Source organism: Betta splendens, chromosome 3 (genome assembly GCF_900634795.4).
Source record: "Betta splendens chromosome 3, fBetSpl5.4, whole genome shotgun sequence".
NCBI classification, from domain to species: domain Eukaryota; kingdom Metazoa; phylum Chordata; class Actinopteri; order Anabantiformes; family Osphronemidae; genus Betta; species Betta splendens.
Genome location: NC_040883.2, coordinates 17,711,426 through 17,735,072, shown reverse-complemented (window position 1 = coordinate 17,735,072; position 23,647 = coordinate 17,711,426). Strand labels below are relative to the sequence as shown.

Here is a 23,647-nt window from a genome sequence, read left to right as displayed (position 1 = left end):
CAGCACATGGTGAGTGTGTGGACTCTCACATGCTGCCTCCCCATATAGCAAAGTACATGCTGCACCCCGGACTCTGCAATATTACGGCTACAGTTACAGTGGAAATTGTCAAGAAGGAAACAGATTTATATCGTTGTATTAGTAGTAAGAGCATAACAAGTTCTAAGTAAAGAAAGTACAAGGTAAAGATCCAGATTGTTAGGCTATTTATGTGAATCTGCAAAAATAACTGTGCTGTGAAAGGAACAAAAAAACATTAGGATAACATTAGCTCTTTAAGATAACATTAGCTCTTAGGTGCTATGTCCTGTGTAACATAGTGACATGGAAGTACTGCACAATCCTCACTTATAATAAATACATATGCTAGCATAAAGAGGCATGTTATATTTAATAAATATAAATATATATATATATATAGATGTATGTCACTGGTGGACTGTATAGTAGCACACTGCTGACATTTTGTTTTATAAAAGAGTAGAGTTCACAGCTCAGAGAGAGGGGGGGGGGGGTCACGTGACCGGGCTTCTGAGCGCTACTCGGCTCACATGACGGGCCGAGACTCACTCAGCTCTGCGGCTTCGAGCGTTCGCGGAGCGGACTTCCTTTTCCTGTTGTCCATTGCGAGCATCAGCCGAACGCGTCGCTCTGTCTCCAGACGGCGGGAGAAGGAAACGAGCAGCAGCCGGTTACCGCGCACCCGCCCGGCCCCGCAGCGGCGCCCCAGCACCGCCTCTCCCGCTTCTCCGACCTACGGACACAGCGAACGCTGCTCCGCGTGCGAGCTGAGCGAGAAGATGACGCCGGGTGCGCGCATTGTCGTCTGGTTTGCGGTTTTAGGTGAGTGTGTTGCGGTTGAAACGCTCACGCATCTCATCCAAGGTTGAATCGGTCTCTGAAAATACTGTCGAGTGTTTCACTTATTGGGAGACTGTTCCCACTTGATAAAATTGGTGAATAGTCGAAATAGCCAAAATATTAATATCGCTAAAGGCGATTAAGGGACGATGGAAAGGATCAGAGGAACGGAAACCAGGTTCAGGGCTTTCACTAAAATTTATCAGCAGTTTTTCAAAATGGTTCTCAAACATATAATATATAATGGAATACTTATAAACGATCAGTCAAAACATGACACCTTCACAGTTACGCTTTTGTCTAGATCGTTATAACACATAGTATTGAGACAATTCGAGCAATATTTTATTAGTATTTTATAATTATATGCTAATTATTCTGTCGAACGACTAATCCCTGCTCGACTGATGACTTCAGCTCGACTAGATTTACCCAGACAGGCTACTGTACCATCTGGATGTGGTCAATTACGTTCACATTGTTTTTATTTTCTATTCCAGGTAGATATAATAAAGATATATATATAATAATATTTTTTTAGTCTAAAATGTAAAATTATGTATGTAACAATGCATTTGTACGCTTGCATATTAACGTGTGACAGCAAATGATGTGTCACATCTTGTCCCTGATGAGAATATGTCAAAACGCTTGTTTCACATCTCACGTTTAACTTTCTGGCTTCCTTAGAGTTGAACCTCTGTTACTGGCACATGGAATCACAGACACACTAAAACATTTGACTTGATTTGATCTTGGGCTTGTGTACTCTTAACAGCTGTTTATTGTCCAAATAATCAGCTGAAAAGATAATTTACAGATCAGTTGTCTCAGCCAGACTGAGTGGAGATACTGTCTATTCAAATAAGCGTCTTTAAAAGCAGACAAAGCATTAAAACAAGCGATGTTTTGAACGTGTGTTAGAGTAAAAAGTGCAAAGGGCAGATGTTTAGTTTGTTGTTTGCTGGTGATTAGACTGATTGAAAGTTGATAAGCAGAGCCACAGCCTTTCAATGATTCACATGATTAAATTAAGATTAAAGATGCTTTCTATTCTAATGTCTCTGGTACTGATATAAGAGCCAGGGTCTGTTAATGTTGTCTAACCAGAACATTGACCTCATTGTTGTGCCGTTTGGGCGCTTTGTGTGACTGCTGTGAGGGCTTTGTGCTGCTCGCTGCCCAGTAGGGGCCTATTGGCAGTGTTAGTTTATGTACACACAGACGCCTGTTTGCTGACACTGGGAATCACACCAGCAGAGTTGTTGCCCAACTAGTTGCAGGGTGATTTATAATCCTGAATAGTGTGGGATATTTGTCCATCTTCTCACATCTTCTTTCTAGCATTGATATCTGCTTGATCGGCTCAGTATGTTGTTCACACGCAGCTGCTTTACCCCCTGATCAGATTGCAGTGTTGTGTAAACGGTTCTACTGTGTGTTGACTGGAGGAACGGGCAGGTGACACCGGGCTCATGTTTCAGCATGGAGAGCTTTTGTCCTGATGAGTAGTTTTCATTGAGAAATTGTTCATATCTGAAATCTGACTGAATATAATAAAGTCAGAAAAAAACAAAACTAAAAACATACAATACATTCAATCAGCAATATCCAAAGAGGAATATTTGCGGTCGTGCGACGGCGGCTTCTGGGAAGTGTGAAGCAAGTGTTGAAACTCCTGTATTGCACTAACGTTGGGGTTTCAGGCTTGATAAGTTCATGATTCTTGAATAGTTCCTGCAGTTTGAGAAGTAAAACCTCTATCGCTCTCAGACATGCCACCGTGAGCCGCCACTCCAGAGCATGAAGTATTAATAGCTGACGATGCAAGTGGCACAACTGCTGCTTGGTTGGTCTGGTGGTATGAGCCACATTTAAGGAGCTCCCAGGTTCGGCTGCTGGCACCGCCTGACTCTCAGCTGTGGACTGACCTCTAGTGGTGGATGGGGTGAACTGCAGCGTAGTCCTTCCTGTCCACTTATTGCCTCCCTGTTTCTGATCTTCTCTCACAGGCTGCGCTCAGGCTGTTACTCTTGAGGTGAAAGACGGCAACTCCACCTGCATCAAGGCCGAGCTTTCAGCGTCATTCTCCATCAGATACAACACCACCAACGGCACGGTAAGTAACGCAACAACAGTCCTCTGATCCCTAATTATGATACGTCTGATGAAGACATACTTGTCCTCCTCAGACAACAGCGCGGGTCCCTCTGCCCGACTCGGCCGCGGTCGACAGAGGCCGCAGCTCGTGCGGCACGGGCAGCAGTTCACCGTGGCTGGTGGTGGAGTTTGGACGCGGCCATGCCCTGGCGCTGAGCTTCTCCACCAACGGGAGTCTGTACAGCGTCGCGAACCTGACGCTGCAGTACAACCTCAGTGACACGACGATGTTCCCCGAGGCCAACAGCTCTGGTGAGACCTCAGCACCCACGGGCCCCTTTAGAACCCACCTACACAATCAGCTCATTAAAAAGCATCAGTTGAATGTAATAACTAAAGCCCCACCTAGTAATGATGCTATATTAAACTCACACGTTCGGTACCTGATTGTCTGTATGTTTGGTTGTTTATTAGCTGTAGTGACCGTGGTGTCGGCCTCCGTCGGGATCGGGGCTGTGGTCAACACCACCTACCGCTGCATGACCCCGACCACCTTCACAGCTGGTGGAACCAATGTCACGTTCTCTGATGTGAGGCTGGAGGCGTACATGCCGGGAAATGACCTGAGTCCAACAGGTAGGTCCGGCTGCTCGGCCTGGCTGCTCGGCCCGACTCCTCCTCCATGTGTCGCTGTAGGATGCTTGATGCCGTTCCTGTCGTCTCTCGCCTCACAGAAAGCGTCTGCGCGGCGGATGGAGCCAGCACCACGGCGCCACCGACCACCCCCACAACCACCGCCGCTACAAGCACGACGGCTGCTCCGCCACCAGCTCCACCCGCGGCACCAGAACGCGGCACCTACTCCGTGAAGAACAGGAACGGCACCGTTTGCCTCCTGGCCCAGATGGGACTGCAGCTGAATGTCTCGTATTCATCTCAGAACAAGGTGGCGTGGAGCTTCACGAGCCCAATCCTGACTACGGTATAAAATCTTTACTGAACTTGAGCTGAACCTCTATGTTCTGACTTTGCCAGACAATCCAGGACATAGTAAATGTGAATCCCAACGTGACGACGTCGTCCGGCTCGTGTGAGGCCAACAGAGCTGTGCTGGTGTTGTCACAGGAGGGGAACACCACGCTCAGGTTCATCTTCACTTTGAACTCCACGTCCAACAAGTACCACCTGAGTGGGATAAGGCTGCAGGCCAACTGGTCTGATATGACTGGTGAGTGATGTGGTTATATACAGTATCATAGGTTCCCTGTTTGTTTACCTTGAAGAAATACTAATACAACCACCCCCCAGCTCCGTTCTCAGCCAGTAACACCAGTCTGGACTACTTGCGGAGCACGCTGGGCCGCTCCTATATGTGCAATGCAGAGCAAACCCTGGATGTGCTGTCAAACTTCTCCCTCAACACGTTCAGACTGCAGGTCCAACCCTTTGGAGTCACCAGCAACCAGTTTGCTACAGGTAGTTACTGACACATCCATTCCTTTTCGCAACCAACATGCTGGTTTGTTGGGAAACAAGCATGTGTATGTCTAGCACAGGAAGCTTAATATAATAAGTATAGGTAGAAAGTTGAAGAAGACAATAAATCTCAGATCAAGCTGTCTTACATGGACAAGGTCAAAGGTTCAGAGCCTTTCATCAGTTATAAGTCTAGTGAAGCTGTAGCTGGATAGAGCATTCGTCCCTAGCTCACTAAGTAATGCATTGTCACCCTGTTCTCCAGCGGAGGAGTGCCAGATGGACCAGGACCAGATGCTCATCCCCATCATCGTAGGAGCAGCTCTTGCTGGCCTGGTGCTGATTGTGCTCATCGCATACCTAATAGGCAAGAGGAGGAGCCACGCTGGATACCAGACCATCTGAACGGACCCACCGTTATCTTTACCCTGACAGACTGAGAGGTGGAGATATGAATGTGTATCATTTGGCTAGAAACAGACTGTGGTCACGAGCATGAGTGAACGGAAATGACTGTTAATGTGTGGTGAGTGAATGCAGTTGTTACTTGGAGATATAACTTCCCCTTCTCTGTGGTGGATGATGATGATGATGATGACGAAAAGCCAAATGACTGCAGAGACGACGTGCATCACAATGAAGCTTGAGTGAATTTGGGTCGTCGCATATTCAAGGACAGAGGCTGATGTACTTCCAAGTCAACGATTCGGCTCTGTTGGTTTCCAAGAATTAGTTGAACTTCCTGAAACTGCCAATAGTTGTTCTTAGGCATACGTTTTGTTTCTAGCTGTATTTATAACAAAGCTTTTATTACCCCATGCTGTTACATCAGCGGCAGTTCAATCGCTGTCGATTCAAAGTCTGAAAACGTAGGAAGTAAAAATAACTAAGCAGAGTTTTATTTTTACAGTTACAAGTGCTCACATATGATTGTATGTCTTTTTCACTCACAATCCGGCACAGAGGAGATTTCATACAAGCTTGAACCGACAACACAGATGTGTGGAGTACATGTTGTTTGTGCACTCACACAAACAACAGGTTACTAATAAAGCGCACTAAGGTAGTGGTTCAGCCAAGTTCCAGTCTGCCAGCTGTCTGTCACCCCCCTACAAAAACACTCAATAGCAACTGAAATGGTTTAATCTTTTATTTTTTATAGAAGATGGATTGATCTGTTTTTTTTCTTTTGCAACAATGTTAATATAAATATAAAATCCAGCATTATGTTTTCCTTAATAATCCAAATACACACAGCTGTTTAACCAATCAGCTTTCATTACACCTCTCACACCTGGGATTATTGCCAAAGTTATTTTTGTCCAGTGCAACAGAACCTGACATCAGTACGAGCCGAATCCCTGACACAGAACAAACTGGAAACGCCACAGATAGGAAAAAGTGAGGGCAGCCCTTTTGGTTGTGCTTATGTTGCATCACCATAGTGCACAGGCTTCTAAACAAAAACAACATCATGTATCAGATATTAAGAAAATTCAATTTGTTCTGTAATTTACATTGGATTATCAAAACACGTTCATCTACTTCATTCATCAGTCAACTACCCACTAATCCACAGTTATTACTAATTCATTCTATTTTGTGATGGAGACTACAATATAAAATACAATAGACGGTTCATGGCTGAATTCACAGCATGCAACACATCATTCACGGCCATGTCGTTTGCCGTAAGGAGTCTGGTCTTCAGCTTCTGACTCTCTGGAGTGAAGGACATAATTACACACTATTCATACAGTACACAATAAGTAATTTTTTGATGAAATTGTAAAAAGGTCAACATTAAGACAAAACCTACATGTAGCTGTCTGTGGGATATTAAATCTTTTCATACAAAAAAGTGCAAATGAGCTGCTAACTGTTGAACAGTGGAATGTGTCTTGGGTTGAGTAACAGTTTTGTCCTGGATCAGGACTCTTCAGCCACAATGCGAGATCGACAAAGCTCCCGCAGCTTTGCCAAGGTTGCCCTGGAGAGACTTCCTGGTTCAGTGAAGATTTTCTTGGAAAGAAAAGAAGGAAAAGTGGGATGTTTAAAAACACATATATATATATAAAAGATATCTAAGAAAATGCCCTTAGCATCTTATTGTTACCTGCATGAACGTGTGGCACTGATCAACGAATGGTCCACACGTGATCTGCTTGAAGGCTTGGCAGACGTCTGGCAGTGACTGGGCCTGCTGAATCTCCAGCTGGTTGTGATGGATCAGTGTTAGAGCTACGCGGAACAGGATTTTTGAGCCCTCGTAGAACAAGCAGTCCCAAATCCGCAGGACCGTCTGAAAAGCAACAGTACACACATACATGCATCATGTGCTCTTCAGGAGTTGGCAGACTGACACCTATGGGACAATCAATGTGATGTTTAGTGCTTTACTGCACTTTCCAACCAGTTACTTTAAATTGAACAGAGGTCCAGACCAACAGAGGGAGCTAGTAATGTTATGGATGCTGTATGTGGTGAACAGGCATTTTACTGAACAAGACACTTGTACTCCAGTGTTAAAATAAATAAATGAAAGTAAATGATGCCATGACTGAGCTTTTATGGTTCAAGATAAAACTTTATCACTGATGAAAACAAACAGCAAAAGTTAAAATAGCATTGCTAGCATATTGTATGAGTACATTTATATAATGTATCTCTTTCCAATCTAAACATGATCATAAAGAAATGTTACCGGGCGTTAAGACAGCTGAGCCAAGTGCCAGTCTGCCAGCTGTCTGTCATCCCATTAACTTACTTGTAGCTGTCTGTTATTAACGGACACTTAAGGCATGAAAGACTTCCTGGAGGTCTTCTCCGTCAGCATTAGGACAAACTGCTCACCTCTACTGGCAGGACGTCTATGTAGAGGCAGATGAACCATCGGGAGACCACCAGCGTCCACATCACATTCTGATCCGTCATGGTTTTCCACACTCCAGGAGTTTTAGCTTTAACCAGCTCCCCTAGGACCTCCTGGTCGGCCTTTAGCCCCAACATGGCCGGACTATAGTAATCTGCAAGCACATGCATGCATACAACTTTGAGAAATACATTAGCTGCAAGCAGATGGAAAAAGGGAATGCCTGTAATACGCAATGAGATGGATGACGGAAATCAGCTGAAGTTAAGGACAAAAGGGCTCATGTTACGCCCAAAATGACAGGGCTCAGTAAAACGCCTGCATGTCAGCATGTTGTATCCTAATTAATGCTGACACAGCCCTAACTGAGCGCGAGGTACTTCTGGAAACATACTGTACTGTAGATCTTAAGCTACGGGCAGATAAAGACCATGTGACACCGCACACGATTATTTTTAGCCCAGAGCAAAGGCAGGAACAGCACACCTGCACCTACACACACCTACAGCATCACAGAACCCAGAGGGAAATTAAGCACACACACACAAATACACACCTGGCAAAATCCTGCCAAGCAGAGCGTCCATCAACCAGAAGGATTTCTCTTCCTCTTTTGTGATAATCAGAAGATACCCAGCAATGAAGTTCATTCCCTGAAGACAAAGAGGAGACACGCGCTCTGGTTACACATCAGTCCAGTGATCCTTAGATTTTGTTAACTACAGGGCTGGTTAATAAGGTGCCCAGGGCTATAAAGGAGCATGACATCAGTATTATATGAGCATGATTAAAGATTAATGTGTGTGAGCTGGAGTTGCTGCTTGGCACGAAAAGCGTAAACACAAACACGGACCTGCTTCCGTTTGACTGGCAAAAAGCTGCATGTGCTCTGCAGAGGTCGTTTGGCCTCTCAAAACGCTAAGAGTTGATATAGAGATGACAAAACTATTTTCTTTGGACCAGAAGCATAGAATGATGAGTCATTTCTAGCATCAGGACTTCCCCATTACCTGACAGTAGCCCACAGATGGGTTGTGAGTGCCGTAAGCCAGCAGCACGTTGTACAGGGATTTCTGTAGACACGGCTCAGATGTCTTCCGGAAGTGGATGTTGTCTGGAAACGTTCTGTTCAAGTCTGGAGGAAAGGGACCAGTCAGACACTCATCAGGCTGTGTGATGTGTTTGTGAGTGTATACACATGCATTTTTACATTATGTCTAAACAAGAAAATACTTGTGTTAACTAAGGTGGAGGTAAACATTTGAGGAACTGTGCTCAAACACCCCTAACTTACTGCAAATACAGCGGGAATTTGTGAACAGCGCTCTGCTTAGTGGAAACTTCTAAAGTCAATATTCTTTTTTCCCCCTCACATCAGGTCAGGTTTGAGTAAAGCAAAGTAACATTTCTTTCAAATGCCAAGCTGCTGGGCATCATTATGACGTGGGTTGCTGACAATGCAGCATTTTCCGTTGGCTGCAGTCAGCAAACTAAAAAGTCAGTTGGTGATGAAGAATTTCTCATTTAGTGCTTTAACATGTTGCTTTGTCTCAGATTTTTTTCACATTGAAGGAGCCAAATGAATCACGACACTGTCAGAATAACACAGAACTTTATAAGACCAGATAAACTTTTTGTATTTTTAGTTTGAAAATGATAAAACCAGCAGAGGTGCAGCAATGTCAACTTTCCAAAAAAGCTCATTCTTTGATGTTGACGCGATGGACAAACTGTGCACAGCCTGACCTGTACATATGGTCTCCACCAGTTTGGGGTCATGCTGGGCTCCGAGCAGCGAATGGAAGTAGCCGGGACTCTTCTCCAGCAGGTCTTGAGCACCACTGACCGCCATCCAGATCAGGGTGCGATGCTCGTTGGGAACGCCCTTCCGTACGTAACGCTTCACTGAGGAGCAGATGGGACACAGACACTCACTACTGGTTCGTGCACACATTCACAGCGGATACCGGTTCGGCTTTCACACTCACACGTTAAGCTCTTCTGCACTTTGCGCTTGCCCCTCAGCAGTTTGGACCATTTGATGGTCCGCCGGGTGAGCACAACCAGGTAGTCCGACATGAGCTCCTCATACGAGTCGTAATCAAAGTCCTCTGGACGCTCAAAGCCGTACGGATCCACTCTGTGCCAAAAACCACAAAGTCAGGAGAAGGAGGCTTCTGAACATCTGGACAGTGTCAACAGAAGCGCTGTTGACACTGTCGAGGCTGGAAAGGGTTACAGAGAAAGTTCAGAGCAAAGTGCTTAATAGTCCAGAATGGAACCACAGCCGAATGCTTAGGGAACGACGGGCCTAAAGGAAAGCCTCTACGCCTGAAAACAAACACTGCCTCCTCCATTACTCAAGGTCATGTGAAAAATGCAGAACACTGCTGTGATGAATAAAACTACAGTTTGGATCAGCTGGGACTAGATTAACGGATGCATTCTATTGATTTGAGCTGCCCTATATGTTTACAGTACAAACATTATACACATCTCCAATCGCCTCTTGAAAAAAACACAACAAAAATGTGGGTGTAGATGGTTCAATCGAATCAACACCAATATCCCTGCGGCTCAACTCTTTCATCAGGGCGAAGGTAGAGCTGCTCGTGCTGAAGAATGCACCACAGCCCAGAAATATGGCACAGCTGTTTTACGAACGTGTTCGAGCACAACACACTGTGCACCATGCAGCCACTTCACAAACAGTTCAGGCTGAAACATTTACTACAGGCAGAAGTTTAACCCCAACCCTGTGAAACAGACCATTTGCACATAGTTTAATATTAATAATCTAATAAACAAACATCAACAGATCACTACAACACTATAAAAGTATTGGAAACACGTAAGAGGCTACGCAAAGAGAACAATCAAAATAACATTCTGAAGTGTTCTGCATAAAATAATATGAAACCCACATAATAACTCCCCCCGTTATGAGTTATGTGTGGTGTGGCTCTAACGTTACCGGTCCACTCTGTCCTTGGCTCCGCTGTGGGCAGCGGTTCGGGTCCGGGTTCGGTTGGTCGCTTTGCTCCTCTGCATCGCTTCCTCTCCTGCTGCAAACTAAGTCAAACATACGCCACGGTTCCACCGTGGATCCAAAACCACGCCAAAAGTCCACGGCCACCGCGAACGAGCACTCGCCGTTAGTTGGTCGAGGGGACGTTCGCGTTCACTTTCTCCATGATCGCGTGCGGAGAGAAACGGGACGCGGCGCCGCTGCCGTTTTTCCCGGGATTAACATCCTATTTCCAGAAATCCGCAGAAAGGACGCGTAAGCTTCTCCCCAACTGCAACGAACTGCTTCAGTCGGTGTTTTTAAAGGATTCCCCGAAGGTCAAGCGGCGAACCGACAGCGGAGTTTTATCGCCATCCAAATGCACCTGCTGCCGCTGATCCCCTCGTCCTCCCGCTCTCTGCTCGAAGTACAACTACTTCACCGGCCTCTAACTCTAAAACACCACCCGAACGACCGCTAGCAGCAGATTACTGTGCCGCCTGTGAGCCGGATCACGTCAAAGCCACTTCACCCGTCGTCCAGTCCAGCAGACTCCACGGAGGGATAGATTTCACACGTACGACGTTTGCCCCGGGACGCACACGTCAATCAGACCCAATGCTGCCTTTAAGTGCTGCCTGTAACGTCCTGCTTCGGCGTTCCAATGGGATGGCGAAAGGGGAGGCGCGTTGGAAAGAAAAAAGGTTGATAATTTTATTCAGCAGTATGTGCTACCAGGGTGAAGCTTGTTTCTGCTTCTCTACCTATTACTTACTTGATTACTAATTCGGACTGTGACAATAATTAACTTTCTTGTCACTTTCCAAGAGCATATGAGAATCACAGTAAACGTATTTTACTCAAATTAGTTCTAGTTATAATTTGTCAGCAAATTCCCAAACGAGGAGCTTAAACTTATGTGTTTATCAGTTTTATTGCATAAAACATGTATTTTACTCAAGATGAATACGTTATTTACTTATTTATAAGTAGAGTTATTTTACCTATTTATGTCATTCCCTATATGTGTAGGCAAAGCAACAGTTGTTTTGCTCTACGGAATGACTATAACTGCAACATTTGAAATTGTAGATTTCAGATTACCTTCAAAATCTTAGACGCTTGCGTAGCCAAAGATGTAATCACATTAATATTACTGTATCTGCACCGTAGAGCATAAACGGTCATAACCTCTCATAGAAAGGTGTTCTGTATACGATAACACATGAAGGCAGCACCAGTGGAAAGAAGCCACGCCCTGTTTTGAACAGCCACGTGACACAGGTGAACGCAGCCGCCCTAAAACTCCACGAAGAAGAAGAAGAAGAAGAAGAAGAAGAAGAAGAAGAAGAAGAAGAAGAAGAAGAAGAAGAAGAAGAAGAAGAAGAAAAAGAAGAAGAAGAAGAAGAAGAAGAAGAAGAAGAAGAAGAAGAAGAAGAAGAAGAAGAAGAAGAAGAAGAAGGGTTTTCTAAGGAGTTGTGTCTGATGATAATAGTGATGATGACATGCTGTCAGGTAGTATTTGAAATTTACAGCTACACTGCCACAATGTAATAGCAGAAAACAGAAGTAAACATGTTTATTTGATTTTTTTATTATGATGTTTAGTTTAGTAATTTTTAAATGTTATAAATAGATATTAGCTATACGATTCTGTGGTACACTGTTTCAAGGCAATAAGCAGCACATGCACACAGTAGACTCGCTGCTTGTTGCTCTCTCTGTTGATGCTGCTGCAGCTGATTGGTCCTGTTGTATGAAAGGAGCTAAATCACTAAAAACAAAAACAATAATTAATGGGAGTTAATGTCTGTGCAGCTATTGCAGCTGTTCCAGCCTAGAAAGTAAACGTGTCAGTGAAACGTATGGTTTTGGGTTTATACGTTTGTTTGACTGAAGGATCTGCATAGTTAATGGTTGTGTACTTTGGTCTCTGTTTCGGCTTTTCTGTGTCAGGTTGAATCTCATGTGAAGTCCCATATAAGGTTTGACTGTCTTCTATCCCATCGTTACAGCCAGTGTCCTTCAACCTGAAACTTTGCTGTGCATTGGCACCATTTACGTCCACCTGTGTTTCCCCATTTTCTCCCCTGTCCTCCTTGTCTGTTTCCTGCACTTGTACTTTTGCCTCTTCCTTTGTCTCTTCACATATTGCACGTAGGCTGCTCTCATTAGGAGGATGCAGTTCAAAGCCTTGAACATGTTCTGTAATAACCAGCAGGGGGGTGAATTCAGACAAGGAGGACTCAGCTTGAGATGGCTCTATTGCAACCAGGGGGTTTACAGTTTCTTGATGATGCGTGGGCTGATAAGTGGAATCACTGGGATCAGCACCTTGTTCATAATCACATCTATAGACACGCGGGATGGCATACTTTGGTAAACGTTTTCCAGTAATTACTTCTTTGAGTGGATCTGGTTCGTCATTTACGCTGTGGCTCATGTTTTGGCCTCCATCCTCAAACATCTGCTGGATTTGTGGCTTCACAGCGCCGTCACTTGCTACAGTGGAGGGTTCAGCTGTAGCTGACGTAGTGTGGGACTGCTGCGAAGCCCTGTGGGGGCCGTCTCTCTTCATAATCATCATGTTTTCCGAGGCAGCAGGTCTGATTTCCTTCAGGCGTTGTTTTAGGGACGCGTCTAGACCCGAGCACCAGACAGGAGGGCAGGTCATGATGGCTGCCATGTGCCAACCCACTGCTGCCTCCCTCTGTGGACAAAGCCTGTGAGGTACTGCCAGCGACCATTCAGTCAAACACAGAGAGGTTAAACACAGCAGCTGCATGTGTCCATGTTTTAACCTGTTGGTGATACAGGAAGTTTCATCAACTGCTGCCTGAATTTCATCACATTTCCCCAATCGCCAGCCCTTCACCTCTTCAACCCTAATTTGTTTTAACGAACAATCACTGTCAATGTTTTGATTTAAAGGCAGCTCCTCTATTTGTTCCTCTTTCCGAATACTTGAGTCTTTCTGTGAAATATGAACGATCTGCTTTTGTGTATTGCTTCTTTGCAGCTGCCCAATAGGTTTACTTATTATTGGCATGTGTTTGTTTTGCTTGTGGACACATTTTTCTGCTGGCTCATGTTTGCTTCCTTCATAAACAGTTGTCTTCTTTTTCACACTGATTCCTCCCAAAGACTTTTCATGTCTGTGTTTAAATTTGCTGTCCTCACACACAGAGGCCACGCTTTCAAACCTTTCCATCAACGAAGATAGAAGCATCCTTCTTCCGACGAGTGGTGGTCCGGTTGGATGTTTCTTCTGTGCGTTCATTTCCTGTTCTTTCTGCTCGGCCATGGCAAACTTGGCCACTATATCCTTGACGTTGCCCGTTTTTTTCAGCTCTCTTTTTGCTCGATCCCTCTTGGTGTCACGCTCACCGTCGTGGCTGGGGTTTATGTCACCTGTCATTACTCTGGAGCACAGAGTTCCTACGGTCCTTTGATGGGAGATAGGGGGTCTGGGCGTGGACCTTGTGAACTTTGACTGGAGGAGCTGGAACCTAGTAAGACATCGAGGAATTAAGTCTCCTGATCTTTTATCTTTTTGGTGACATGCATTTCCAGGGTTCACCCCCTGACTCTCTTTAGGGAGTTGACACAAAGTCCCACTTGTCTGAAGTTGTCTCTGTTTTATCAAAGTCTCAGTTGTCCCATTAGCACCATCCATGTAAGTTGTGTTTCTTTCTGTTACAATGACAGATCCTGATTTTTCCATGGTTCCATTTTTTGAGTATAACTTCAAATCTTGTGTCAGGTAATGTAGAAGAGTCTCAAGAATCCCTCGGAGCGCTGGATGGCAGCTGCGGTGTCTAACCAACTTCCTCAACATACTGGCATCAGGGCTGATAATGGTTTTCTTAGACTCTGGTCTACGGAGAATAGAGGACATGCAAAACTTAATCCCTGGGTCCATGCAGCGTTTTATTTATTAGAATTAAAACTGATGCTATTATTATGCTAAGTAGACAGGAATTACTTGTACTTAAGCGTAGTCAATTCCCTTCCCATATAAAACTAGAATAAGTTTTATGCAAAGTAGTCTTTACTTTTCTCATACATTTTGTATAGTGGTGAATTAATAAATAGTACTTATCCATAAGCAACATATATCAGTGGAGACTCCAACCCTGCAGCGACAATAAAATGTAGCACTGGGAACTTTAGTAGTTCAGTTTATTAGTTCAGGGGCTTGTGTAACAAGAAGCAAACATCTGGTAGAAAATTAGAAAGCCGTCAATATAATAAATGTTTTAGTTGAGATAAAGAGACAGGAGCTGCATGTGAGTCCATTTTAATTGCTGTTTCATGGTAGTATTTCACATGTACTCTACACCTGATCACAGTACTACCCTACTAAATAGAGCCTAAAACAAAATTATCATTCATATTTTAAAAGCACAGTTAAAGATATACAGTCTGAATCTACTAAACTTCATTTGAATTATTTTTGGATGAAAACCTGCTGACCTCTATCAAATTTAAATCAGTTACAGAAATGTCAACATTCATAATCAACCTCCAAATCTGCAAGAAAGTATTAAACAGTGTTTCCAATGATATTAATCCAGGTTAGCTTTAGAAAGAGAAGGTCAAAGAAGGAAATCGCTGTCTGGTTGTTAACTAGTGGTATATTCTTTGTTAACTAAATGTTATAAGGAAAAGAGTTCTTCCACAGTTCTGTCATGAAATTCAATATTATTCCCAGAGCATCTATTCGGCCCAAATCACGTCAGACCAGAGAGGGATTATTAATAGCAGACCTCAATCAGCTCCAAAATCCTCCAGGGTGATTTAATGACAGATCTGTGGACAGTGGACATCATAATCACAGAGAGGCGCTGCCAAGGATGACTAGAGGGGGACGTGAACATGGGTGAGGATCAGGATTACTTGACTATGCATTTATCTGCAGACGCTGCCTTGTAAAGCGCCTCCCCCAGTTCCTCCAGACGCTCTCGTTTGTCCAGATCCTGGTACAGGCCCTGGGGAACGTGGATCAGGCCGTGCATGAGGCCGTAGAGACAACCTGCGATCAGCCCCGTGGCTTCACTCTCGCCTGAAACAGTGTTTTCTCAGTGAGCCCACGGTGTCAGGTTTTTTTTTTACATCCTTGCAGGTGTAACAAGCTGCAGTTCTCACCTCCGTGGAACATGGCCCTTTTGCAGACTTCAGACCAGTCGCTCCCTGCAGCCAGAAGGGCATCGTACGCTATCATGGGGGCGTCGTGACCTCTTCTGCCTGCACGGCCCTCTGAGCTCCAATGCTTATACATCTGTATGAAATAAGGAAACTTAAGAACTGTCCTTTATGAGTCTGTAGATGAATGAATCTGAGGCAGGACCTACCTTGTCTGTCTCATCAGCATCGTAGCGATCAGGGAACGAAGGTTTGTTCTGTCCTTCCTTGTCTATCTCTCTCTCTTCAAGGTAAAACTGCCACTTGGCCTCAAAATAGAACCAGTTTTCCTGATACTCTGTATAGAAATATACAATTACAAATCAGCTGACAGCCATGATTCAGCACACAACAACAACTATAATGTAGTTAATGTAAATGCATTGATTGATACCTACAGGCTTTTTTAAGCCTGGATTTTTCAAATTCTAAAGTGGTTTCTAGCACATTTAGAGACACGCCGTCTGACCTGCCATGTGTCGTATGGTCTTCCTGCAGTACTCCTCAGCCAAAGGAATGACTTTCATCAGCTCGCGGCCCCAAGCTACAAGAGGCTTCCCCTGGATCGCATAGGATGCGAAGAGCGCTGTTGTCAGGGAGCCCAGGAAGCCTGGAGACACAAGTGACCATGACTTTTCTGCTGGACTGAGCATTAAGTAACACATATTCTTGCAGGTGAGACACAGCCACTGTTGACACCAACCTATGGGGTGGTTGTGGGTCATCCTGCCAACCTCGATGCTGACCTCCACCAGGTTGTCTAGTCTCTCGGGTTGCCAGTATCTCATGCCCACACACATGCCCTTGGCAGCGGCGCCAAACCCAGATCCTGGGCAGAGACGGATGTATGAATCGCCACATGCATCATATATACGGTTTAAATATTGTTTAGACATTATGAATTAATTTTAAAAAACTATTATTGACCTTTTTCATTGAAGGGTGTATGCCAGGCGAGCAGATAGTTATGAGGTTTGAGATGAACGCAGCTCTCAACCGTGGCGGGATCTGGAGATCTGCCCTGCAGAGACACCATGGCCTCCACGTAAAGACGCACCAGCTCCCGGTACAGGTCCTCCAGACACCAGTAATCTGGAAACGGACATGGAGCCTGTGACTGAGAGTCATTCATATAACTGGCATGTGAGGGAAGATGAGTGGCGCTATATTTAGCTCTGGAGCGCCACAACACAGATTAGGAGCAGCGTGCCTGCAGAGCAAGGGGAGTCACCTCCACAGTGTGTGCTCAGCTGGGATTTGGGTGTGTGTGAGAGAGAGAGGGAGAGAGAAAGGGAGTTGACAAAGAATAATCACACCTGATCATATGGTGGAACAGATAAAATAATAATTCCTTTCATTCTGGTTTAGTTTCTGCTCACTATTCTATGATCCTGGTGACACAGTCTTTCACATCCTAAGCCAGTTATCAGAACTTTTATTTAGTTTAAAGCGGGTAAGATCACGGCAGTGTCGTGTGTTTTGCCAGGTTGGTGTATGAGTGTGGGCAGGCGTGATGTACGGTGGCTAAATAGGGCCTCCTAATCTCAATAGATGTCATCGCCATTTCTCAGGACCGCTGTCATAGGCTTTGAGAAGCATGTGCGGCCAAACAGATTATGGAGTCTGACCTGCTATTGTTTAGTGGAGCTGTGGATCAGCTCCCGCTTTTCAAAGGGGTCTATTTTCAACTCTTCTGTCCCGGCAACTCCTGGCTTAAGATGGCACCAAGGGGATGGAGCATTATATCCAACTTTAGTAAAACTACAACGATGTGCATATAATTTTCTTTTCCGTAGCATCCCTCCTCAACGTACCTGTTATTAGCGCTTCAGCTGTGGTCATGTGCATCAACGTGGCATCACTTAGTGTCCAGTTGTCAGGGTCCAGCCTCAGGGCTCCCAGCCCCCCCAGAGACGCCAGCTCTTCTTGGATCTTCTTGCCTGAGATGCAGCCTTCCCATCGACCCTTCCTGTAGCCCAAGGCATCACCAACAGCCCCCACAATCATGCCCGCCTTGAATTTCTCCATGATGCCAAGACTCTACTCACGTCTCGCAGCCAATCATGGATGAATAAAATATCTTTTCTTGGATGGAGTCACAGAATGATGAGAACAATGTCCGAAAACATCTGGAAGAACCTCAAACGGATGATCTCTGTCTCTACTGCACATTACCTCCACCTCCCATCATGGCCCAGGGTGGACACACACAAGCATGGCGTTATCAGCCCCAGCTCCTTTGTGCTCAGTGGCGGCGGGTTCAGCTGTGATCAGGTGTCTCCTAAAAAGGCAATCCCCCGCGGCCACAACGCCCAGAAGCTGGACGGCTGGGTCTGCAGCACCGATGGGGGGCTGGACTCCCTGGAAGTGATGCTCATGCGCTGCTGGACCGGAGCACAAGCTTGTCAGCTGGTGCAGGGCCTTGTTGACGTCCCACCCGCTCCACGGGAGGGGAATGAGAACGTCGCTCACATTCCCTCCTTCCTTAATGAAGTTCAGCTGGTTAAGCCTTAGCCGACTATTTTAAACTTTTCTTATTAAACGTGTTCTGCGGTAGTTCTCCAGTTACTGTACGTGTCCCATCTCACGTTCTTAAATCCACATCTTCAAACTTTCATTTGCTTCCGAGTATTTTATTCCCATCTGTGTGAACACCCTTTGAGTTTTCATTTTTCTGCTGGTATAACTTCACAAGGCCATAACATCATCAGCGATGGTGATGAAATGCAGCAGGAATGCAAACTGACAGGGGACAACTGTTACCAAGTTGGCATATGACATACACGCTGCAAGACTCAGCCTAAACAACCGCCTTGGTCTGAACAGAGATCGGCTTGATTCAATTTGAAACGCGTGTTTTCAATATCTTACATTAAATAATTGAAGAATTTTTTCTCTGACCAGTTGTACCAAGCAACTTTTGTAGCAACATAAATCAAAGCGTATCCGACATCACGGACTAACGTCATTCAGATTCAGTCATCTTTTATTACTTTTTATTCTATTCTTTGTGCCTCTTAATGCTCCTTTGTTTTCTTTTAATTGTCAACTTAATTTTATTTTCAAATAAATATAGAAAAGAGAGAACTGGTGTAGTTTGTGTATCAATGAGACTGATAAAAACAACATGCTTTATTGACTTTCATTGAAACAATGTATGGTATGCGTCTATGACAAAAAAAAACTTTAGATAAATACCTGTTTAATACTGTGTTGCAAAGAACAATCTGCATGACTAGGAAACGTACCTCATCAGCACAGTGAATACTGAAACATATTCAATCTTCTTATTCCTTTAGCACAAACAATACTGGATCAAAGTCGAACTGCCTCAGACAACATGAACAGTTGGACACATTATTCACCTTCAGCTGCTTTAATGTCAGAAAGCTGATTTCTTTTCCACTTACCTTACATCCAGTCTTAAAACTGAAACGTATAAATGTATGATTCACCTACATTTGCATGAGAACATCTCCTTAGCCTTACGTCTGGTCATTATCACTGCTGTTCTGTAGCTATAGCTGATTACAGGGGAAATAATTCTTATTATAACATGTCAAAAGGTTTTGTGATGACAAAAACTGCTGGACTAACATTTAGAATCTAAAGGAAGGCAAATATTGACGTACCAGAAGCCACCGTCTGCTCACTGGTACCTGTTCTACCCCTTTACGTCAAGGATCTTTAGGATAAATTAAGTTTGTTATCATGCATAATTACAACTGGCTATCGAGGAAAGGCATCGTTGTACTGACCTCTTTTGGTCAAAAGCCTCAAGTCATCAGATCTGGGTCCTGTGCGACCACCACTAGACAGGAACAGGATCTGAAATTCTTAAAGTGACACGTTTTTCTCTGTAGTGGTGCTATAGTACCACAGTTGCTAATCTACAAAGAGCAGCAGACTAAAAAGCTCAAATGCTGTAAACGAACGGTTAAATCAAGATTGGCTTAATTGGAATAAAACCTAGTGTGTAATTGAATCCTACTGTGACGTAAACGAAACAGCTCTGTAGTTTCCTACAGGGCTGTGTGATAATTTAAAAAAAAAAACTACAGAACATATCAAAAAACCTGTGAATCAGTGCAGATTTGCAAAGTTGGCGAGTCACTGTCACCTGGATAATAAAAAAAAACAAAAAAAAACAGTCCATGTGCCTGTCAGTTCCTGTTAGTGTACAGCCGTTCTCACATTGCAAAGCAAAACTAAAAGCAAACCAACGGAGCAGCTCGTTTAAGAATGAAAAACCTAAAGATTAGAAATGTCACAACCTGCTCCTGCAAGACACCATTTGTTTGTTTTAAATTTCAATCTGTCTTTAAAAGGTTTCTGCTGGTGCTGAACAACATGCTTTTCTGTCCAATTCTGAATATAAAATATCAATCTGAAACATTTTCATTGTCATCCACTCAAAGTGATAACATTTCTCATTTTTTATGTTAATAAAACCAAATCAAAACCTAAACTTTGTATCCTAGAGGCAATATGTTACTGCCTGAACAAACACACACGCACACACACACGCACCCCAATCAAGCACATACTGTATGTTGTCTGCCCTCAGTGCGACTGCTGGAGAGCTACACATCAGTATAATAATGTAGGTTACCTATTTCCTCCTCAGCATCCACGGCGCCGCTTCACACTAGCTGGACATGAACATGCAAACGTCAACGTACAGTTCCCTCCTACTGCTCCTTCTACTTAAAACCTCCAACGGTGCTAAAGCTCGGGCTCGTGGGTCTCCCCTCACTGTGACCAAGGGGCCGTGCAGCGAGCCAAGTCCACAACAGCAGGTCGAAGCTACAGCCGATGGCGACAGGTTTCATGGAACCGGCCACTCGTCGTTACAAAGTCTGCTCAAGGGTTGGCTCTAGTGGATCGCCCTCGTGCTTTTCCGTCGGAACTGGTTTCCAGGTCGCTGTCCAAGCGAGGCCTCGGTGCAGTGGCAGGAACAATGCAGAGACTCGCCTCTTTTTTGGCTCATTTAAAAAAAATCCTTATTCAAAAAAAGAAAACGGGAAGAAAAACAAACTCCATCTGCGGCGTGAGGCAGGTGGGAAAACTATGTCATGTTACGTTTACTCCCCGTCACGATCGGCCGAGCAAACTCCACAAAGTCATCTATGAGAACGGGCCACGCTCCTGTGGGACGAGAAGAAACATCACTCACATGATCATCAAGAATAAAAGCACGCTGCAGTTCAACTAACAGAAAAACAAGTCAACAGATGGATTTCTGAGAAATGAAGGGGCACGTGAATGTGTTGAAAAGTGTTTAGGAGCTGCTGAAATTGATTAAGCTCTTAATAAACTCACCCTCTTCGTCATAGTTTGACATGTCGTCGGCGATCATGTTGCCAAAGTCCAGCAGGAGGTTCCATGTGTCCTTAGGTATCGAGCGCTTGTGATGCTCCTGAACGCAGCACAATAACAGACAGGGTGTGCGTGTTGATGCGGTTGCGCACAGGAAACTAGGAGTCACCTAAAATCTCCACTCACCAGCAGAAAGCGGTTCCAGAGATCCAGGAACTTGAATCTACCCGTGAGAACGAGGTTCCAGTAAGCCACAGCCATCTCTAGGTCTGGAGCAGAAGGCGGAGTTAGAGTTTGACTGCTGAGCGTTAAAACTGGGGGCTTTTGAGTGACATCCACACCCCATCACCACATCTTGGTCTCACCTAACCCTTTCTGCCCCGGGTTCTTGGCAAAGTTGAAGGTAAACTGGTAGAAGTCCTTGAACTTCCCTGTGTCTTTCAGCTCCTGTTCTAGTCTGGGGAGGATCGCCCTGAGCTTTTCAGGACTGTCACAGCTGGACACAACACGGAAGACAAAGACAGCAATCATTTACGACATCTTAAATAAGCAAATAAATACGACTGAACGTGAATTTCAGTGCTGGTGCCGCTGACCCCAGTTCAGCCATGCCGTCCTGGAACTCTTTCCTGCTGAACTCGCATTGTGTGGCAGCTCTGAACTTCCACGCCACCACCAGTATGCTCATGCTAGCCGGGTCCAGAGCCAGGTCATCGCAGAACTGCTGGATCCCATCGATGCCTATCTTGTTCTCATCCTGGGGGTCTGAAGAAGACGAGAGACCAAGAGTGAGACGGACAAGACGCGGCACGCGGTCGGCACCGGGAGTCAGCGTGGCTTTTCAAACACCTGCCTTTGTATCGGTTGTAGAGCTGCTCCAGCTTCTTGCGGTCCACTGAGGTTTTCATGGATTCTTTGTAGTAGAGATCCGGGTTCTGGAAGTAGTTGTCAGTAGCGATTTCTAGTTTCCAGTCATTCTGCGTCAGGCAGTAGACGGCTGTCCTCTCCCCGGCCTGCGTGAAGGACATGAACTGCCGTACCTTGTCCTTCTGGGATGACTTCAGCTTGTGCTGAGGAACAGGTACACACACACACACACACACACACACACACACACACACACACACACACACACACACACATAAATACTGCTGTCTATCTTTCTGTCTCTCTTTATTTCTGGGGTAGTGCTGTTAGGTTTGACAGACGTGCATCTGGATCTGAAACACACAACACACGCCCTAAACTTTCTGAACAGTAGTGAGGATTTGCTAACCACTAAATCCACTGAATGTCTGGAAAAGAGGAGATCAGTGAATAAAAGCTGAAATAAGACGCGTGTTGCGTACGTGTAATTCAAAAAGTAAGACTCAAACCATGCGTGAAGCAGCCTCACAGTAAACATTAGTACTGTTGCAAACGACAACTCGGTCAATGCCACACGCATCAGCACACGCTTCTGTCAGTCGACTCAATACCTCGCCACGTCTATTTGCCGCGGACCCGAACGCTCACATCGGGAGCACCGCTCGGCTTCGCAGAGCTGCAGATCCGACCCACCCGACGATCCGACAGCAGTCACGGTGACAGGCCGGGGCTCGGCGACCTACTTTCCCGGGGAAGGGGACGCCTGACGCTCCACGCTCGCGCTCCGCACCCGCAACGACGGCTCGGCCCAGCTAACGATACCAAAACGGGAAAGGTATGTGCCGCAAAGTGCGGGTGTCCGATCGCAAAACACCACCAACTGACCTTCCACGTCCCTCATATCACCGACACACATCAACCTGACACTGCGACACTTGGCCGAAGACTCTCCGGCGCCGGTAGCAGCGCGTGCCCCAGAGGACCGTGACAACCCCGGCAGTTTCTTAACTTGTTCAACGGGACTAAACAGCGGTAGTGGTTTCGTATTATAACGTTACCTACCATTTTATCACCCGCTTTCTGCTCAACTTGATAGGCTCCTACCATTAGTACGCATGCGCGAACTACACTTCTGTAACGACACGGTGATCCTGGGAATCGTAGTTTTCTGCGACTCTACACCCACAGGCCCAGTATTTGAAATTAACCATTGTGTAAGTTCATAACCGATACATTCTCAATAACTTGTCGTTATTATGCATAAAACCTACACACATTTAACCAATGTTAAGTTATTAGGTAAATAATAAATGTAATGCTCTAACTTATTGTGTGACACCAGACTTTAAAGTAAACACGAAGTTAAAGCAAAACTAGTTTAAACTGCGTGACTAATTTACTTCTCTATCTTTACGCCGTATCCAAGTAAAATGATTCCGAAAACAGCTGCCTTAACTTTGACACAGTTGACGCAAGCGAGAAGAAAAAACACAACATCTAAAAACTACAATTCCCATATCAAACCTGATAACGATGTTTAGGAAGTAATCTGAAGATGGATCTACATTCGATCGATGCGATTGTGTCCAGAAACAACAACTGGTCCGTTGTAGCTACTGGTTGTGTTATGGTAAGTTTCGCTATGACATGTGTTGTGACAAACATAAAATTGTGTCACTGCTATTGTTAGCAAACTTGCGTTAGCCTCCCTGTTGTGTCATGGGACTGTGTGTTTGGTCTGGTTCGGGTTGGTCTGACAGCTCGGACGAAGCTAACCTGGATTTACTTACAGCTCCAGAAGACAAAACAGGTTGAAGTCCACAAACGCTGAAACGGGTCCGCCTTCCGAACCGGTGCCTTCACCCGCAGCCGTCCAGTCCAGTCCAGTCCTGCCTCCCCCCACGCACGGAGCAGCGTTAGCGTCCTCGCTGCTAGCGCCAGCCGAGTGAGCCGCGGCTGCG

General features: G+C 45.1%; 4 protein-coding genes across 11 annotated transcripts; 1 reads left to right on the top strand and 3 right to left on the bottom strand.

The window, feature by feature from the left end:
* The first annotated feature begins 536 nt into the window (after positions 1-536).
* lamp1a (lysosomal associated membrane protein 1a) lies at positions 537-6,990 on the top strand. The gene is made up of 8 exons (XM_029143761.3): positions 537-843; positions 2,874-2,980; positions 3,054-3,273; positions 3,436-3,597; positions 3,696-3,907; positions 3,997-4,189; positions 4,270-4,437; positions 4,703-6,990. The coding sequence occupies exons 1-8, from the start codon at positions 552-554 to the stop codon at positions 4,840-4,842; spliced, it is 1,494 nt and encodes a 497-aa protein (XP_028999594.1). The 5' UTR covers positions 537-551; the 3' UTR covers positions 4,843-6,990.
* Positions 5,574-11,015, bottom strand: grtp1a (growth hormone regulated TBC protein 1a). The gene is made up of 8 exons (XM_029143762.3): positions 10,284-11,015; positions 9,298-9,449; positions 9,056-9,214; positions 8,320-8,444; positions 7,866-7,962; positions 7,291-7,463; positions 6,554-6,739; positions 5,574-6,459 (listed from the first exon to the last, which is right to left on the bottom strand). The coding sequence occupies exons 1-8, from the start codon at positions 10,358-10,360 to the stop codon at positions 6,367-6,369; spliced, it is 1,062 nt and encodes a 353-aa protein (XP_028999595.1). The 5' UTR covers positions 10,361-11,015; the 3' UTR covers positions 5,574-6,366.
* Positions 11,016-11,852: 837 nt separating this feature from the next.
* Positions 11,853-18,023, bottom strand: adprhl1 (ADP-ribosylhydrolase like 1). 3 transcript variants are annotated; one of them, XM_029143757.3, is made up of 9 exons: positions 17,315-17,452; positions 17,129-17,212; positions 16,428-16,592; positions 16,204-16,329; positions 15,970-16,110; positions 15,671-15,798; positions 15,465-15,597; positions 15,216-15,381; positions 11,853-14,194 (listed from the first exon to the last, which is right to left on the bottom strand). In XM_029143757.3, exons 3-9 carry the CDS (start codon positions 16,534-16,536, stop codon positions 12,154-12,156), a joined length of 2,844 nt encoding a protein of 947 aa, XP_028999590.1. In that variant the 5' UTR covers positions 16,537-16,592; positions 17,129-17,212; positions 17,315-17,452; the 3' UTR covers positions 11,853-12,153. The 3 variants fall into 3 exon arrangements, with proteins under 3 accessions (XP_028999590.1, XP_028999588.1, XP_028999587.1); XM_029143755.3 differs by lacking the exon at positions 17,129-17,212 and adding an exon at positions 17,549-18,023 and having other exon boundaries at positions 11,855-14,194; positions 17,315-17,469; XM_029143754.3 differs by lacking the exon at positions 17,129-17,212 and having other exon boundaries at positions 11,856-14,194; positions 17,315-18,023.
* A 594-nt stretch (positions 18,024-18,617) lies between these two features.
* On the bottom strand, positions 18,618-23,617 carry dcun1d2b (DCN1, defective in cullin neddylation 1, domain containing 2b). 6 transcript variants are annotated; one of them, XM_029143764.3, is made up of 7 exons: positions 23,477-23,617; positions 21,673-21,889; positions 21,416-21,584; positions 21,185-21,315; positions 21,006-21,088; positions 20,823-20,919; positions 18,618-20,648 (listed from the first exon to the last, which is right to left on the bottom strand). In XM_029143764.3, exons 2-7 carry the CDS (start codon positions 21,845-21,847, stop codon positions 20,569-20,571), a joined length of 735 nt encoding a protein of 244 aa, XP_028999597.1. In that variant the 5' UTR covers positions 21,848-21,889; positions 23,477-23,617; the 3' UTR covers positions 18,618-20,568. The 6 variants fall into 6 exon arrangements, with proteins under 6 accessions (XP_028999597.1, XP_028999601.1, XP_055363295.1 ...); XM_029143768.2 differs by having other exon boundaries at positions 23,463-23,589; XM_055507320.1 differs by lacking the exon at positions 23,477-23,617 and adding an exon at positions 23,211-23,233.
* Positions 23,618-23,647: the final 30 nt, after the last annotated feature.

Excerpts from the sequence above, each read along its gene's own strand:
- dcun1d2b (XM_029143763.3), bottom strand. The coding sequence starts at position 22,793 with ATGGTAGGAGCCTATCAAGTTGAGCAGAAAGCGGGTGATAAAATG. Across the intron at positions 21,585-21,672 it reads GCTCTACAACCGATACAAAG|ACCCCCAGGATGAGAACAAG; the intron begins GCAGGTGTTTGA and ends CGTCTTCTTCAG. Across the intron at positions 21,089-21,184 it reads CCCGGGGCAGAAAGGGTTAG|ACCTAGAGATGGCTGTGGCT; the intron begins GTGAGACCAAGA and ends CTTCTGCTCCAG.
- grtp1a (XM_029143762.3), bottom strand. The coding sequence starts at position 10,360 with ATGCAGAGGAGCAAAGCGACCAACCGAACCCGGACCCGAACCGCTGCC. Across the intron at positions 8,445-9,055 it reads GGTGGAGACCATATGTACAG|ACTTGAACAGAACGTTTCCA; the intron begins GTCAGGCTGTGC and ends CCTTTCCTCCAG. Across the intron at positions 7,464-7,865 it reads GCTTGGCAGGATTTTGCCAG|ATTACTATAGTCCGGCCATG; the intron begins GTGTGTATTTGT and ends ATGTGCTTGCAG.
- adprhl1 (XM_029143754.3), bottom strand. The coding sequence starts at position 17,528 with ATGGAGAAATTCAAGGCGGGCATGATTGTGGGGGCTGTTGGTGATGCC. Across the intron at positions 16,330-16,427 it reads TACACCCTTCAATGAAAAAG|GATCTGGGTTTGGCGCCGCT; the intron begins GTCAATAATAGT and ends GTCTCTGCCCAG. Across the intron at positions 14,195-15,215 it reads GCAGATAAATGCATAGTCAA|ACCAGAGTCTAAGAAAACCA; the intron begins GTAATCCTGATC and ends TATTCTCCGTAG.
- lamp1a (XM_029143761.3), top strand. The coding sequence starts at position 552 with ATGACGGGCCGAGACTCACTCAGCTCTGCGGCTTCGAGCGTTCGCGGA. Across the intron at positions 844-2,873 it reads CGTCTGGTTTGCGGTTTTAG|GCTGCGCTCAGGCTGTTACT; the intron begins GTGAGTGTGTTG and ends CTTCTCTCACAG. Across the intron at positions 3,274-3,435 it reads CCCCGAGGCCAACAGCTCTG|CTGTAGTGACCGTGGTGTCG; the intron begins GTGAGACCTCAG and ends GTTGTTTATTAG.